The 14,134-nt window shown below is 38.0% G+C and overlaps 1 protein-coding gene and 1 long non-coding RNA gene across 2 annotated transcripts in view; one reads left to right on the top strand and one right to left on the bottom strand.

The window, feature by feature from the left end:
• Positions 1-5,539: 5,539 nt before the first annotated feature.
• On the bottom strand, positions 5,540-5,935 carry LOC149105777 (uncharacterized). Its single transcript, XR_016201403.1, has 2 exons — positions 5,866-5,935; positions 5,540-5,689 (listed from the first exon to the last, which is right to left on the bottom strand). It is a non-coding gene; the product is annotated as an uncharacterized LOC149105777 (long non-coding RNA).
• Positions 5,936-5,985: 50 nt separating this feature from the next.
• Positions 5,986-14,134, top strand: part of LOC110066283 (uncharacterized) — a 120,241-nt gene continuing 112,092 nt past the window's right edge. Inside the window, exons 1-2 of the mRNA XM_089271263.1 lie at positions 5,986-6,080; positions 6,669-7,363. Of these exons, the coding sequence (XP_089127389.1) occupies positions 6,724-7,363 (640 nt within the window). The 5' untranslated portion in view covers positions 5,986-6,080; positions 6,669-6,723. The remainder of the gene's footprint in view (positions 6,081-6,668; positions 7,364-14,134) is intronic.

Genomic DNA, 14,134 nt, shown 5'->3' with positions numbered 1-14,134 from the left:
TGTCAAGAAGCATTCATGTTTATTCAGTTTCTCTAAAAGACTGAGTCCGCGAAGTTTCCAGCATGCCAAAATCGACTTAATTTTTTCTATTTTATCTTTGTAATTCAAAGATATAGTTACATCAAGGTCTGTTGACAACCATATCCCTAACGCTCTGGCTTTTTTTTTCGGCCGTTTGAACTTCTTTTCAGGACAAAGTTGAAAATCCCAATCCACTATCGCACCAATCCACAAAGCTTCTGTTTTTTGCTGTTAAGTCTGAGGTCGAAAATATTACCGAAAGCCTATTATCTTTAAAGATCCTAGAAAAGATTCTTCCGAGCCGTCTAAAATAAGGGTCGTATCATCTGTATATTGGCCGAATTAAGTCTCTTTACCCTTAACGGTTATGCCACGGATTTCTTTCTTTCTTTCTTTCTTTCTTTTTTTTTGGCGATCGCACTGGCGAGAACTTCTACGTACAGAGAAAATGAATAGAGAAGGTGACAGAGGGCAAACTTGCCTAACTCCCTGGCATAGCTGAAATTGCTTGCCCATCCACTGTTTAATATAGTTTAATACAGCTTTGACTATTTCAATAACTTTCTTTTAGCTCGTTCAATAATGGTGGACCGAAACCAAAGCATTTGAAGGTTTTACGAATGAAAGACCACTCCAGAGTATCGAAGGCTTTTTTAAAATCAAGGAAAAGGAGAAGTCCCAGCATATAGTATTTGATAACGCTATCTATTTTAATAGATAGCGTAATGAAGCCGGTTCGGTCGTTGGAGATACGTACGATAGAAAAGTTTTGATGCGAGGCTTGCTTTAGCTTTTGTCGCTCTCTTGTAGTCGCAATTCAAAAGCTTTGAGGGTCGCCAGTTCTTAATAGAATTCAGTTCAGCATCCTGTTTTGGTATGAGCTTAATACAGCCCCTCCTTTGTGATATTGAGGGCTTTCCTATTTTGTAGGAATAATGATAAGAGTTAAAAAACATTTCCACCACATCCATTTCCCGGCACTAATGACACGAGGCAGCCCTGTGAAAGGGCCTTTGGGTAGGGCTATAAGTAGGCTGTTCATCTCTCGTCGGGTCATTTTTTCTCTAGTAGGTGTTATTGAATCTTCTTGTCAAACTAAAGGAAGTGTAGGACTTCTATCTAAATTTCGAAGGGTGTGTCAAAAACTAAGACCTGAGATCTAAGATCTCCTCCTAGTCCTAAGACCCCCTTCGAATCTCAAAAACTAAGACTTGAGTTTGCCTTTTAAAATCAGAAGTTAAGTCAACAACGGGTTTAACTTTTTGCTGCTCAAGATTGTGTGCCCTGGTTAACTGCTAACTTGTCCATTGTTACTTTTTCCGTTTTAAAAGTACCGTCACTCTAGATAGAAGACCAGAGGGTCCCAGAGAAATACAGGAAAATACACAGGGGAAATGAAGGAGAAAACCGGAGAATTCCACCTCCTTAATTTGGACACCTTGTTTGATCGTGGTTAATAAAATTAAATGTTGAAAAACAGTTGATCAAGCACTGTAAAACATTTGTTTGGACGGTGATCAATGTTTGATACTGCGCGTTTGGTCACTCAGTATAACATCAACATGTTTGGTCAACAAACGGTGTTTGATTTTGTTTGATTCCTGGGGGGACTCCAATTCCATGTAAAAAGGATGGGGGTGCTCTTCGTACCTTTGAGGGATTAAAAAAACAGTTTTGGTACCTCGAAGGATTTTAAACCCCAAAAGGTCCACAGCGGGAGCTTTTGTTATACCTGCTAGGGTATTTGGCCAAACAAAAATAAATGAAAAAGAGGCGACTTTTTAAAACATTTAGCTATAAAAAACTGCGAAAAAAATTTTCCTAAAAAACATTTAAGAAATTTTTAAAACGGTTAAAAAATACACGACGTTTCGACGTTCTCGGACGTCATTATCAAGTAAAAAAAAAACAACAGTATGAATTTTCTATAAATAGAAGAAAAACAATAGTTCATTAAAAAGAAAGGTAACATAAACATAAGCTACAAACTAAACAAAGAGTTTAGCACTGATGGAGTCACTCTGAGTGTTAAGGCTAGGCCTCAGTTCTTTGATGAATAGCATTTCGTACACAAGGCAGTCAAATTTTCCGTGGCACTTCTTGAGAACACGAAATTGACCCTCATTAAGAAGATTTTTGTCACCGTGCACTTCTAAAAGGTGTTTACCGATAGCCGAATACTTGTGTTCAGCAATGCGTCGATGAAGGTGTCGGGCTGTGTAACCAACATAATATGATAGGAGATAATGTGTTGTTTTAGAATTTGTACCTCTCAGGGGAGAAAACAATTTCAAGCCACACCCACAAGGTAAGATCTTGGTACCTCTAACGCGATAAACGAGAGGCGGGTAGCGTATTATTATACAAAGGAATTCCTTCCTTCCTTTTGATGGGTTCTTCTGATGGGTTCTTTGGAAAATTTGCCGGGTCACTCTTATATGCAGGGCGCCCGATCAAGGGATACCCTGGGTGCTCGAGGAATTTTTTTCGCGTTCTTTTGGACCTTGGAAAAAGATTCCTGTGGCAAAAACAAACAAAACAGTCAGGTAGTTTAGTTTATGCTGGTTAGGTTACGTGGCAGTTGCTATAGTCTGGGACACTGTTCGCAGGCTTGACAGTTGTACAAGAGAAGTAAGAGACGAACAAAAAGCTCAGTGGGAGATACGTAATCGGTAGCGGGGGGAGAGGGGGCTGAGCTGGATCACGGAAGGGACCAACCAAAATCTTGGCGAAAATCTGCGATTTGGACAGAAAACTACTGCTGGTTTATCAGTTTCTCTGGTTTCTCGATGGAAAAAAAGTATTCACTTAATACATGTAATTAACACTCTCAGTTACGCATCTTTCCAGTTCGATTCTTTCTTTTCGCGCGATCAAGAAAGAGAGAATATAGACAGGTCTAGTTTTCTGTCAGTCTTTTATTGAGGGCCTTACTGAATGCGAGTTGAATTTGAGCTGAATTATATTTGGTAAATTCCTGAACGCTAATATTAGGTTGCTTGTTATTTATTCTGTTTATTACGAATCGGTTAAAACCGTGCATAGAAATGGCAATACTGGAATAAATCTGTTGAAGTTGTCGGTTTTCAGTAGGTTTGGACAAATGTCATCATTAGCGAGTTGAATTGTGTAAAGGAATAAGATTATAATCACAATAATATTACAGTGTTGAATATTCGTATAAGGGACGGATCATTAGAAAAGTGATGGTGTCGGGGTTAGGGAGTAGGGAAAAACCCAGAGAAAATTAGAGCAAGGGAAAATGGCAGGAAAAAATTATTGGAAAGAGAAACCCAAAGGAAATAAATTCATGGAGAAGAAGGATTGCATTTTGGTATCAAAGCAGTTAATTATAACTCAGCCAAGGTGCGATAAATTTTCCAGTGTTCTGTCACTGGATCCCATTCATATAAAGCCACAGTGTTTGTTTTGAGTCTCATACTTTTGTCAACTCTTCTATCTCAACTAATCACAACTCATACATTTTGATTATTTCTCAAATTTAAATAGGTCAGTCTTCTTTTTGGACTGACATTTTGGAGCGGAGGGCACTACCGACCCGAGGGGCTGTCCGACAGCCGGAAATACGTCCGTGTTCGCAGGCTACGAATCCGCTCGATTTACCGCAAAAATCCACAATCCATGCGCTTTTTAACGCCAACTCCGTCGATCCGAAAACCTATCCACCCGCCTCATTAACCCTTTGTACCAAATTTGGGAGGGCAAACTACAAAGAGCTTAACAACTTTCCCGGCTTGAGCTGTCTTCTTAGACTTCTCCACATCAGGTGGCTAGATAAAATTCTAGACACGGAGTCCTGTAACGGACCAGCATCCTGTGCACACAACCTTTTACAGAAAGCACAGGCAAAATGGGCTGGCCATGTTGTCTGAATGCCAGACAGCCGACTGCTCGAACAGCTGCTGTATAGAGAACTGTCAGAGCAAGCGTTCAGTTTCAAAGAATCCCTCAAAGGCCTTGGCGCAGGCATCAACGTCAACGCTTTGGAGTGCTTTCTCTGGACCGTCCCACCAAGCGAGGGAAAATCATCGCATAGACGCCCAGAGCAAAGGCGCCACGCGCAGGCGAATATGGTAGAAAGCAGGTTTAAAAAAATTCGTGCAAAGGGTTGCAGTTGGAAAAAAATAATCTTGCACAGTCAAAAGACCAAAAAAAAAAAAAAGAAAAAAAATCATGCCAGGTTTTCTGATAGTCTGTCCGTAAAAGGGTTTATTCGGTAAAAAAAAAACCTATTACTTTTCCCCTTCAGTGCATTTTTTTTTCTTGTGGTCAGCCTTGAGCCGTGATTTGAATAGGCCTTGGCGGATTGTGCTAGCGTAATTTTTCAGTGGCATAATTGGAGCAAAAAAGCAGACATTTTTAAACGAGCACTGCCACGGCATAATTAGCAAATTTTAGCACTTTTTGGAGCATAAATTCATAAAATTTAGTAAATATGGTGTATTTTCTACAGAAATAAATTAAATTTAGGTAGTATGTTCCTGCAATGCGTGTCGTTGAAGGCATTTTAAAAACGGTTCAGAGATGCGAGCATTTGGACAGCTGATGGCCGAGCGTAGACAAACTGCCATAAAACACAAATAAATTTACAACAACAGTTTATTTGAAAAACATCATAATTTGGTGTCGTTATTGCGCATTTGCGGGCCTCTATGTGCAGAATCTACGTCCTTTTGTGAGCATAATTTCGGAAATCAGGAGCATAATTTGGGAATTCTGGCATAATTTTGGCATAATTTGGCAAATTTTCGATCATTGCTAGTAGCATAATATGTCACTTTTAGGAGCAAAATCGGCCAAGGCCTAGATTTGAACCACTTTGGTCCACTTCGTTCACTTCCTCCACTTCCTCCTCATCCTCTCCCTTCCTTCTCCCTTTCCCGCTCCACACCCTTTCTCACCTGGTTATGATTGGCTCATTTGAGAAGCCAAAGATCTTGAGGTATTTAGGGAGTTGTTTGGGAGCTGTCTTGAAAGAGAAAGTAGGGACCTTAAGATACGAGGACGGGAAGGCCAGGACGGCAACGGCAGTGGACGCGGGAAACTTTCGCGGGTCCCGTCGTGTCGCCAAAAACAAAATGCTTAAGATGTGCATTTTCGCAAAGGACAGCGACGTCAACAATTCGAACCTCGTACAAGCTATTCACAGAAGCAATGACATCCATTAGACTATAAAAGAGATGGTAGAAATCTTATCCTATTAGGCTTAAACGATAGTGAACAGCGACGCTGAATTTCTTTTTCTGTATAAGCGAAGCAAACATCTGTCAATATTCTAATAGAGAAACCATAATTTCCGTATGAAAAAATTAAACGAACAATCTGATCGACCTGCTTCAGATGGCTTTTCAGTTACCACTAAAGCGTTTGGGAATTCTGTCGCCGAAGAATCCTGACTTTTGGTGAACGTTTCAATTTCCATCTGTAATTGTAACAAGCATCATAAAAATCAAACAAATGCTGCTTCAAGTTCCGGGTAGCATAAAAAAACTGAACATCAGTTTGAAAATGTGTATTTTATTTGCTCGATAGATGCTCCATGGCATTCATTTTTACAACATTTTATCGACTGTACTTACACTGATGTATTCTCAATGCACACAGTTTGTATTGAGCTTGCACACTCGTAATAGCGTCTGAACAGTGACTGCAGAAACACAAACGAACAGACAAAGAATATTTTATTCACATTTTCGTATCTCAGCGTAGTGTTCTGCACTACAATCAGGAAAACTGTGAACCTTATAAACATTCCTATCAATATAACTGAAAATAACGTCGATTGGAACAGTTATCGAGGCAAAACAAGAGTAAAATACTCACGTTTTCGATACGACGGCTAGTCGGGCGAAATGGCGTCCTCGACGAGATGAGGACGGCAGAGAGATGAATCGAGAGTTCTCGTGCGCATGCCCGGTTGAGTTAATTTACTTCCGGTAGCCGTCCTAGCTCGTCCCGTCCTGGTATCTTAAGGTGCCTAGTACTTCTAGACAGTTACATCGAAAGGAGTCGGTTCTTTTCTGTTGTTGCAGTCCAAGGTAAGAAGTTTAATGTACAGATGCTCAATTAACGCGAATTGTTTTCAGCCATCTTTTAGTTTAAGCTTGTTTACGCCTGGTGCGTGTAAATGAGCAATTTAAGCTGAATTCTTGTAGTGAGATCAAGTTCGGCTTGAATTCCTTGAAACAGAAACTTTGAAGTGAAGTTTGTCACCTTATTTATGGCATAAAAGCAGTGAAACAGCGAGCGATACTTATAAAGCACAAGTGGAAGTTAAGTTAACTAAAAGGTAGCTTGTTAAATTAAAGTTGAAGCTGTAAAGATTTTGAACGGAGTTGGACGAACGCAGAGCGATCGCTCCATGGAACTGACGATAAGCTAAGGCGTTTGTATTGAAAATGTCCTCAAAATTTAATCATTCTATTCAATAACAGCTTCTTGCAGGCTGTGTTAATATTAATACTGATATTCTTGCTAATTTTATATTGTTTAGCCAAAATATGACACCTAATAAACTCAAATTGCTTAGCCTAATTGTTATGTGATTTCTATCAGATTCCTCCCGTATGTAAAATTACTGCAAGCTTCGTGAATTGATTGTAATTTTTGTTTTCATGTGTTTTCAGATACTTATCAGAAGTAAGAAAGGATCCAAACCATTGTAAGTATCACTGTATACAAATGGAGAAAATGTCAGCAGAGGAGCTGAGGAAGAAGATTTATACAAAGAGGAGTGGAGAAAGCTGTTTAGATCTGATCGGTAAAAGGTTGTCAAAAGTTCCTGAAGCTGTGTCTGACCTGACTGAATTGGAGGGACTTGACTTGTCATTTAATTATCTGAAAGAATTACCAACAAGTATTAACAAGCTGAAAAATCTGAAAAGGCTGAGATTAGACGGGAACCAGTTGAGAGAACTTCCTCACAGTATTTGTGAGTTGAGTAACCTGACCGTGCTTAGTGTGATGCGCAACCAGTTGTCTGTTCTACCTTCAAACATTAAACATCTCAAGAATCTCTGGGTACTGGACTTGAGTTATAACCAGTTGACTACATTGCCTGATGAGATTGGTGAACTGAAGGAGCTGGTAGTGCTGTATGTGAGTAACAACAAGCTGACAGTTTTATCATCACACATAAAACATCTCAGTAAACTCAGGAGACTGTACTTGAGTGGTAACCAGTTGACTACATTGCCTGATGAGATTGGTGAACTGAAGGGGCTGAGATGGCTGTCTGTGGCTGGTAATCCTCTAACATTGGAAGGAATGAGAAAGGTTGTGAAGCTACAGAATAAGATGAAGTTTGGCAAAGATGTTACAGGTAAAGATGTGAAATGCTCATTATTTGTATTTTATTTTATGTCTTGTGAATGAAGTGAATATTGGAACATGTAGTTTAACTTCGAAATTACAAAATTACAAATGTGCTGCTGACCTTTTAGTGTATCTTTTAGAAGAAGTATATTTAATACATCTGTGAAGCTTAGTTAGATTGTTATTGTGGAAAGTTTAACTTCAACTGCATGGTATAGGCAAAAGTCACTGTTCATGAGTAGTGAAACATTTTTAAAATAATTGTCAAGGAGTGTAGTTATACTTATTTCGAAGTTTTGTTTGACACTGACTCTATTTGAACGTTAAAACAACTTTTATAGCTACTTATACAAAGATGTTTCGACCGTTTGTCCATTTAGGAGTATAGTGAATGAAATAAATATTGGAACATGTAGTTTAACTTAGGAATTACAAATGTGCTGCTGACCATTTAGTGTATCTTTTAGCCTGAGAAGAATTATATTAAATAATAGCTTATTTAAGATTGTTTTTGTTGAAAGTTTGATTTTAACTGCATGATTTATATAGGCATCTTCATTTCTGTTCCTAAGTTTTAAAACATTTGTTAAAATTTTGTCAAGGAGTGTAAAAATTTCTTGATGTTGCGGAAATTAGATTTGGTAATTGTGCTACCCAAATACTTCTTTCTCCATGCTTGGTTATCAGTATTTGATTCAACAGTTTTGAGTGAAATTGAAGGCCAACCCTAACCAAAAGAGCATCTTATATTAATAATTTCACTATGAACTGTACAGAATGTAAAAAAGAAAAATTAAATTGGCAGAGAATGGAAATACTTTTACTGATTTCATAAATTCTTTGTGTTTTTAAAATTTGAACTTTTAACTTGGAAATGCAGTTCATTTATGAGTGCAGTTTTTACACCAAAAAATTAATGTTTATATGGCATGCACAAAATGGTTAAAAAATATCTTTACAACGTGTGAAATTCCCTTCCTCTTCATTAACACAAAAGTATTAATTTTTTACCATATTTATGTTAGTATAGGTAATCATACGGTTTGGAGTTCAATTTGGAATAATTTGCATGAGTGAGTTTTTCAAAAAGCTGAAATTGCACAAGCTGCTTCGGCAAGTGCAATTTCAGCTTTTGGACAAACTCACGAGTGCCAATTAATTTCAAATTTGAACGAGAAAAACCGTATGATTACTTATTAATAACATAAATATGAAAAAATTTGCGTGAAGGAAGTGCCAGTAGATCTTTCTTGAAGCCATTTTTTCTCATTCGAGAAAACTTTTTTCAAAGTTTCCGGACAAAGTATTCGTCATCATTTTACGTGATATCATCAGCTTAGAAAATCTCCTACTTCCTTTCAGCCAATCACAATCCAGAATTACAATGTGTAATTTGCACTGGTGTTACACTTTTTGCACTGGTGTTACACTTGAACTGCGCTGCTCTCAGTCAATCAGAATTGACTAATTTTTTCATGTATATTATTATACAGTTTACATTTATCTTACCAGTGTGAAGCTTTATATAAGAATTATAAACTACACTTTAATTATAATCGTATTAATTGACAATTCAAGAATATTTTTCTCGAATTTTTATATTAGATCATATATTTGAACAAAGAGCAGAAGGACAAAGAGCACAACTGGCTTATGAAAAGGCTCTAAGGGATGGCTTTGTGAATGTTTACCGTGGCCGCATATTACTAATTGGTCAGGATCGTGCTGGTAAAACCAGTCTAAAGAAGAGTCTCTTAGGCCTGCCATTTGACCCTAAACAACAGAGTACTGAGGGAATTGAAGTGCAGGCTTCAACATGTGAAATTGAAGTTGAACAAGTTAAGAACTGGCATTCCACCCATGAGAACAAACCAGGATTGCTAGAGTGTTCTAAAGATATATCAAGGATAGTGGTTGAGAAACTGTGTGAAGGAATAGAATTTAGGGCTGAAAGAAATGATCCCAGAAGGCATAAGGTTTGAATAAAGTTAAATGTTTAGAGGTACAATGTGTAGTTCCAGAAAATATCCATACCCCCCCCCCCCATGGAAGGGATTGGAAATTGGGGGGGGGGGGGTGGTGGGGGTCAAAGGCCCAGGAATTTCTGGAGGGGGGGAGGGGGGTTGTCTTAATGAATTTTTTTTTCCAGACCGGTCTCAATTTTCATACAGTTGTACGTAAAGTTTCGTTTGCATTTTGCTTCTTGAGTTGCGAACGCAAAAAATAAATCTTGCTAATTTAAAGCGCAAAATGTAAATCTTTGTGCTTAGGTTAGGCTGGATATTCTGTCGCCACTAGAGTCCCATCATTTTCCCGAGTAGCGGCTGGTGATCAAAGCATATGTTGTGGAAAGTAGATGAGTTAATCGTGACTAATTGAAAATATGTCTGTCGCACTTGACCAGGTACTTCTGTCACTACTATCTGTATCGTTTCAGCTGGAAGATTTCGTTACATTTTTAAGCTGTCGCCGCAAGCGTGAAAAGTAACGTTTGAAATGAAAGAGTGCATCAACATTGAATTTGCCGAGATTCAGAATCGGTAGATAACAGACCTCTTATCTCGTTAACAATGATTCTTGAACGAGGAAAACAGTACAGTAGCAATTATAGTTCAGGAGGCAAATATATTTTTCAGCGAGCCGCGTGCGATATAAATCAGCAGAAATTAGATAAATAAATGACTTGCTGCTTCAAAATTTCCGTATAAAAGCCGAAGACAAAGGGAAAAAAATCATTCGACACCCATTTTGAATCACACAGAAATCATAATATTTACATTTAAGCCCAAGTAAATGTAATTTAAGGGAAATCATGAATGGTAGTGAGTAATATAAATCCATTCACACAAGTTAGTTTACATTCCATGTAGTGTGTAAGACTGAAATGTTTTCAAACGCAGGCATGGTGCTTGCAACGTCATTTTCGACAAAACTTTGAATGAGAAAAAAAAATGTTTTATAAAGATTTTCAAGGTTCAAGCAGGTTTTCAGAGAAGGTGGAGTACAAGGTGGTTTACCACAGGCTAATGCCATCAAGAAACGCCATCAGAAATAAATGCTGTCAAAGTGAAATTATGCAAATTTCGAAATCGGCAACATGTCAAATTTTCACCGCCAGTCGACGCGACGCCAATTGTCGTGAAAAGATTGAATTACATTTTACATGGCTACAAAAAAGTCGAAAACGCATTCTTTTTACTCTTCTTATAGGCAGTTGTAGTCATCTTCCAACGTTACAGAGAAGAAAGGGTTTACAGCAAAAGCTTTCACTTCGTTATTCATTAAAACTGGAAGGTATTTTTGGTGCAGTCTGTTGTTGTAATCACTCATGGATGACACCTCGGATGTGTAGCAAACGAAGTTGCTCTCCTCTGAATGTCATGTACTATTTATTAATAAAGCAAAAATATATCACTAATATGATCTGAATTCTTTTAATCCCAATGCAGGACTGATATTTGAAAACATAAAGCAGAGCAAAGCATTGTTTATCTCATGGTCTCAAATAGCTAGCCGTTGCTAATAAAATTATTTAATATACATATTGTGTTTACACCAAACAAAGCGTGTTTTACAGTACTCACGATAAAAACCTGTGGCAACCATATGCTGGAATTCGCTGCCAGAGTTATGAATGTTCACTGTGACAATACTGTGGTGTACTTCCCTGGCAAATTGAAGAATTATTTTTCTTGTTGCTCACGCGACTCGTAGAGCAAGATCAAGAGCAAAGGATTGTGTAAGAAAAATATTTGGCACTGCTACGTGACAACCCAAATAGCAGCGCAGCTGCGAGGGACATTACATAAGAACGGCGAGAAAACTTAACCCATTGGAAACGTTAAAACCAGTAAGATCTTTGTTGAAGGTCAGGAAAGTTCTGATTTTCCAGCTTCCAAATAAAATTGAATCTTTCAGATATATACTTGCAACGATTTGATCCACCGAAATTTGATACAAAACATGCACTGAAAATTATGTTGTTTTGATTGTTGTGCTTTAAACTGGTGCAGTGTAAAGCGTTTCTTTTTCAGCATTTCTCTTTCAATGGTCTTGAAATTAACTTTTTTAGTAACTGCTGTTTTGTTAAAATATTTATGAAGCGGAATTGACAGTATGAAATCTATAATTTTCATATTGCAAATTCTGCGATATGCATCTTTGAGGCAGGCGATGTACCTTCTGGCGATGTGTTGGTCACAATATCCACCAAATTTTTCGGGAAGAAAAGGTAAGGATCAAAATTCAGTATTTTGCGCTTTAAAAAAATAGCTTATTTTTGGTTTCCACAAGGAGTGATAATATTTCCAGGGGGTGTGCAACAAAAAATGGAATTTCGGGAGGGGAGGGGAGGTCCATTTCGTGAGCCAATTTTGGAAAATCCAGAGGGCAGGGGGGTCATAGGAAAAATCCCTTCCTTGGGGGGGTATGGATATTTTCTGGAACTACACAATGTATATTTAACTTTCATTTTACTTTCTTTGGGCTATTATATCAGATCACCTCTCTCAGTTAGATAGCTAATGCTTGCCTGTCTTAGAGCGAGACAACTGTAATTAAATATTTGTTATGATGGAGCATTTAATTCAGAGGAAATTCCCATCTGTATGCATGGTCTGTGGAAGATGTGGAACTGTCAGTCAGGGTCTATTTCTGAGTACCTGTGACTTTTAATTATTAAGTCATTAATCACTCTTTTTGTTTGATAATCTATTCTAGGTTGAGGAGATTGTAGACTCTGAAATTTCCTCACCATCAAGAGAAGTAAAAGCGATGTCAAAGCAGTCCCATAATGGTGAACATTTCCCTGAATGTGGAAGTAAAATTGAGCTGAATGAACCTGAGGTAATGATCAACACCACTTCACCTGCGGATGATGTCACAAAGTATGTTCATCAGTTCCTGAAGTATGTTAGAGGTGGAGATGTTGAAAGTGATATCACTAAAGAAGAATCTGTTACCAGTTTGGATGTGTGGGATTTTGCTGGACAGCACCTGTACTATGCCTCTCACCCACTTTTCTTATCATCACATGCGCTGTATATTTTAGTGCACAATCTCAACAAGCCATTACTTGCACAAGCTCAGCTGTGTGTTAGACAAGGTACTTGTGACATTCCTCTGAAAAACCCAAACAGAGAAACAAATCTGGAGAATTTGCTATCCTGGCTTGCTACAATTCACAGTATCACTCAAGTGAAAGGAGAACCAGATATTGATGCTGAAAGTAGGCTGCCCTATATGCGACCTCCGGTACTCATTGTAGGCACACATGCTGACAAACAATCTCCTCAAGACATTGCAGAGATGAAATCAGAAATACAGAAGAGGATTTCTGGTAAGGAATATGGGAAACATGTGGTCCCACCATTGTTCAGCATTGATAACACAAGCTCACTGATCTGGAATAGGATAAAGAAAGTTATCAGGAAGGGTGGAAAGAAACAAAAACATCAAACAGGTATTAAAGTACTAATGTCTTGCTGTGTAAAACTGTTTAATTATTTAATATATAGATATAGCCAAGCCTAAGAGCGGAACTCCTGATTACAATAAGTAAACCTGGCTTGAGCCTGCGATCCAATTGAAGACCAGCACGGGGGCAGCAGTTAACTTATGACCTCAAGAAATGCAATTCTTGGGTTCTTACCAGTATGGTGCTCCGCTAAGGGTAGAAATGAATTTCCACAGAGATCAGAGCAGACTCTCTTTCTGGCTTGCCACTGTTGCTTGCTCTCATAAATTTACTACTTGCTCATGACACCAGATTTGAACCTATTTACAAGGTACGTACATGCACACTGTAAGGATATCTCAGTTATATGTAACTACAGGATCAGTATCAAAATGTGTGTTGTTTATTTTCAGAGCAAGAGGGGAAGACAGATGACATTCAAGAACTGCGGAACAAAATCATGGAGGTGTTGAGACAGGAGCCATATATGGGGGAGGAGATACCAGTCAGGTAAATAATAAATACTTATAGTCTTTTTTTTGAGTATTTTTAAATCAGCAAGGTATTGTTGCACTGACATTGGAGGAGAAGAAATAGGCCAATTTCAATCTATAATTAAAATTTTAACTTAGCTCTGAGGCTTTGGGGAATAAAACAAAAGAAAATTAATTCATCCCTTATCTGCAATGCAATTTCTATTTGGTGGACAAAAATAATTGTCACAGCTTAGTTAATTTGCTGGATGCCCAGCTATAATGAAACCTCTGTTTGTGACAACATTTTGATGGAAACTAGCAAATCAAATTTTAAGAACTGTTGTGTGCACAGGTAGGGATACACATGTGTGTTGTTTGAATACAAATGTATGATCTTGACAAATCTGCTTTTATAGTTCTTGCACTCTCATTTTAGTTACAATTTGAAATGAAAGCCATCAGAACATTAATATTATATGGCAGGGATTTGAAGTAGTTGTCAAAGGTTAATCAAAACTTGTTCATCTGTGGATACTATGGCGATCTTCAAGGTAAATAGTACAAATAATGGCTTGTCATGTAATGTGATTCATTTTCTCTGATCCCTTTTAGATGGTTTCTGTTTGAAAAGGTGATTGAAGCCTTGATTGCCAAACAGATTTTTCACATAAATCTGGTGCAACTCCAAGGCTATGCCAAAAAGCACTGCTTTATAGAAGATGAAGATGAGTTTGCTGGCATGATCAGTTTCTACCATGGCCTTGGTATGATTATCAAGCATCGCAGTACAGTTGTTCTGAAGGCTCAGTGGCTGATTGAACTATTGAAGCAGCTGATAACTATTCCA

Source organism: Orbicella faveolata, unplaced genomic scaffold, assembly GCF_042242905.1.
Source record: "Orbicella faveolata isolate gen_17 unplaced genomic scaffold, um_ofav_v1 contig_34, whole genome shotgun sequence".
NCBI classification, from domain to species: Eukaryota; Metazoa; Cnidaria; class Anthozoa; order Scleractinia; family Merulinidae; genus Orbicella; species Orbicella faveolata.
The sequence above is the reverse complement of the archived record's forward strand: the minus strand, read 5'-3'. Positions and strand labels throughout refer to the sequence as shown.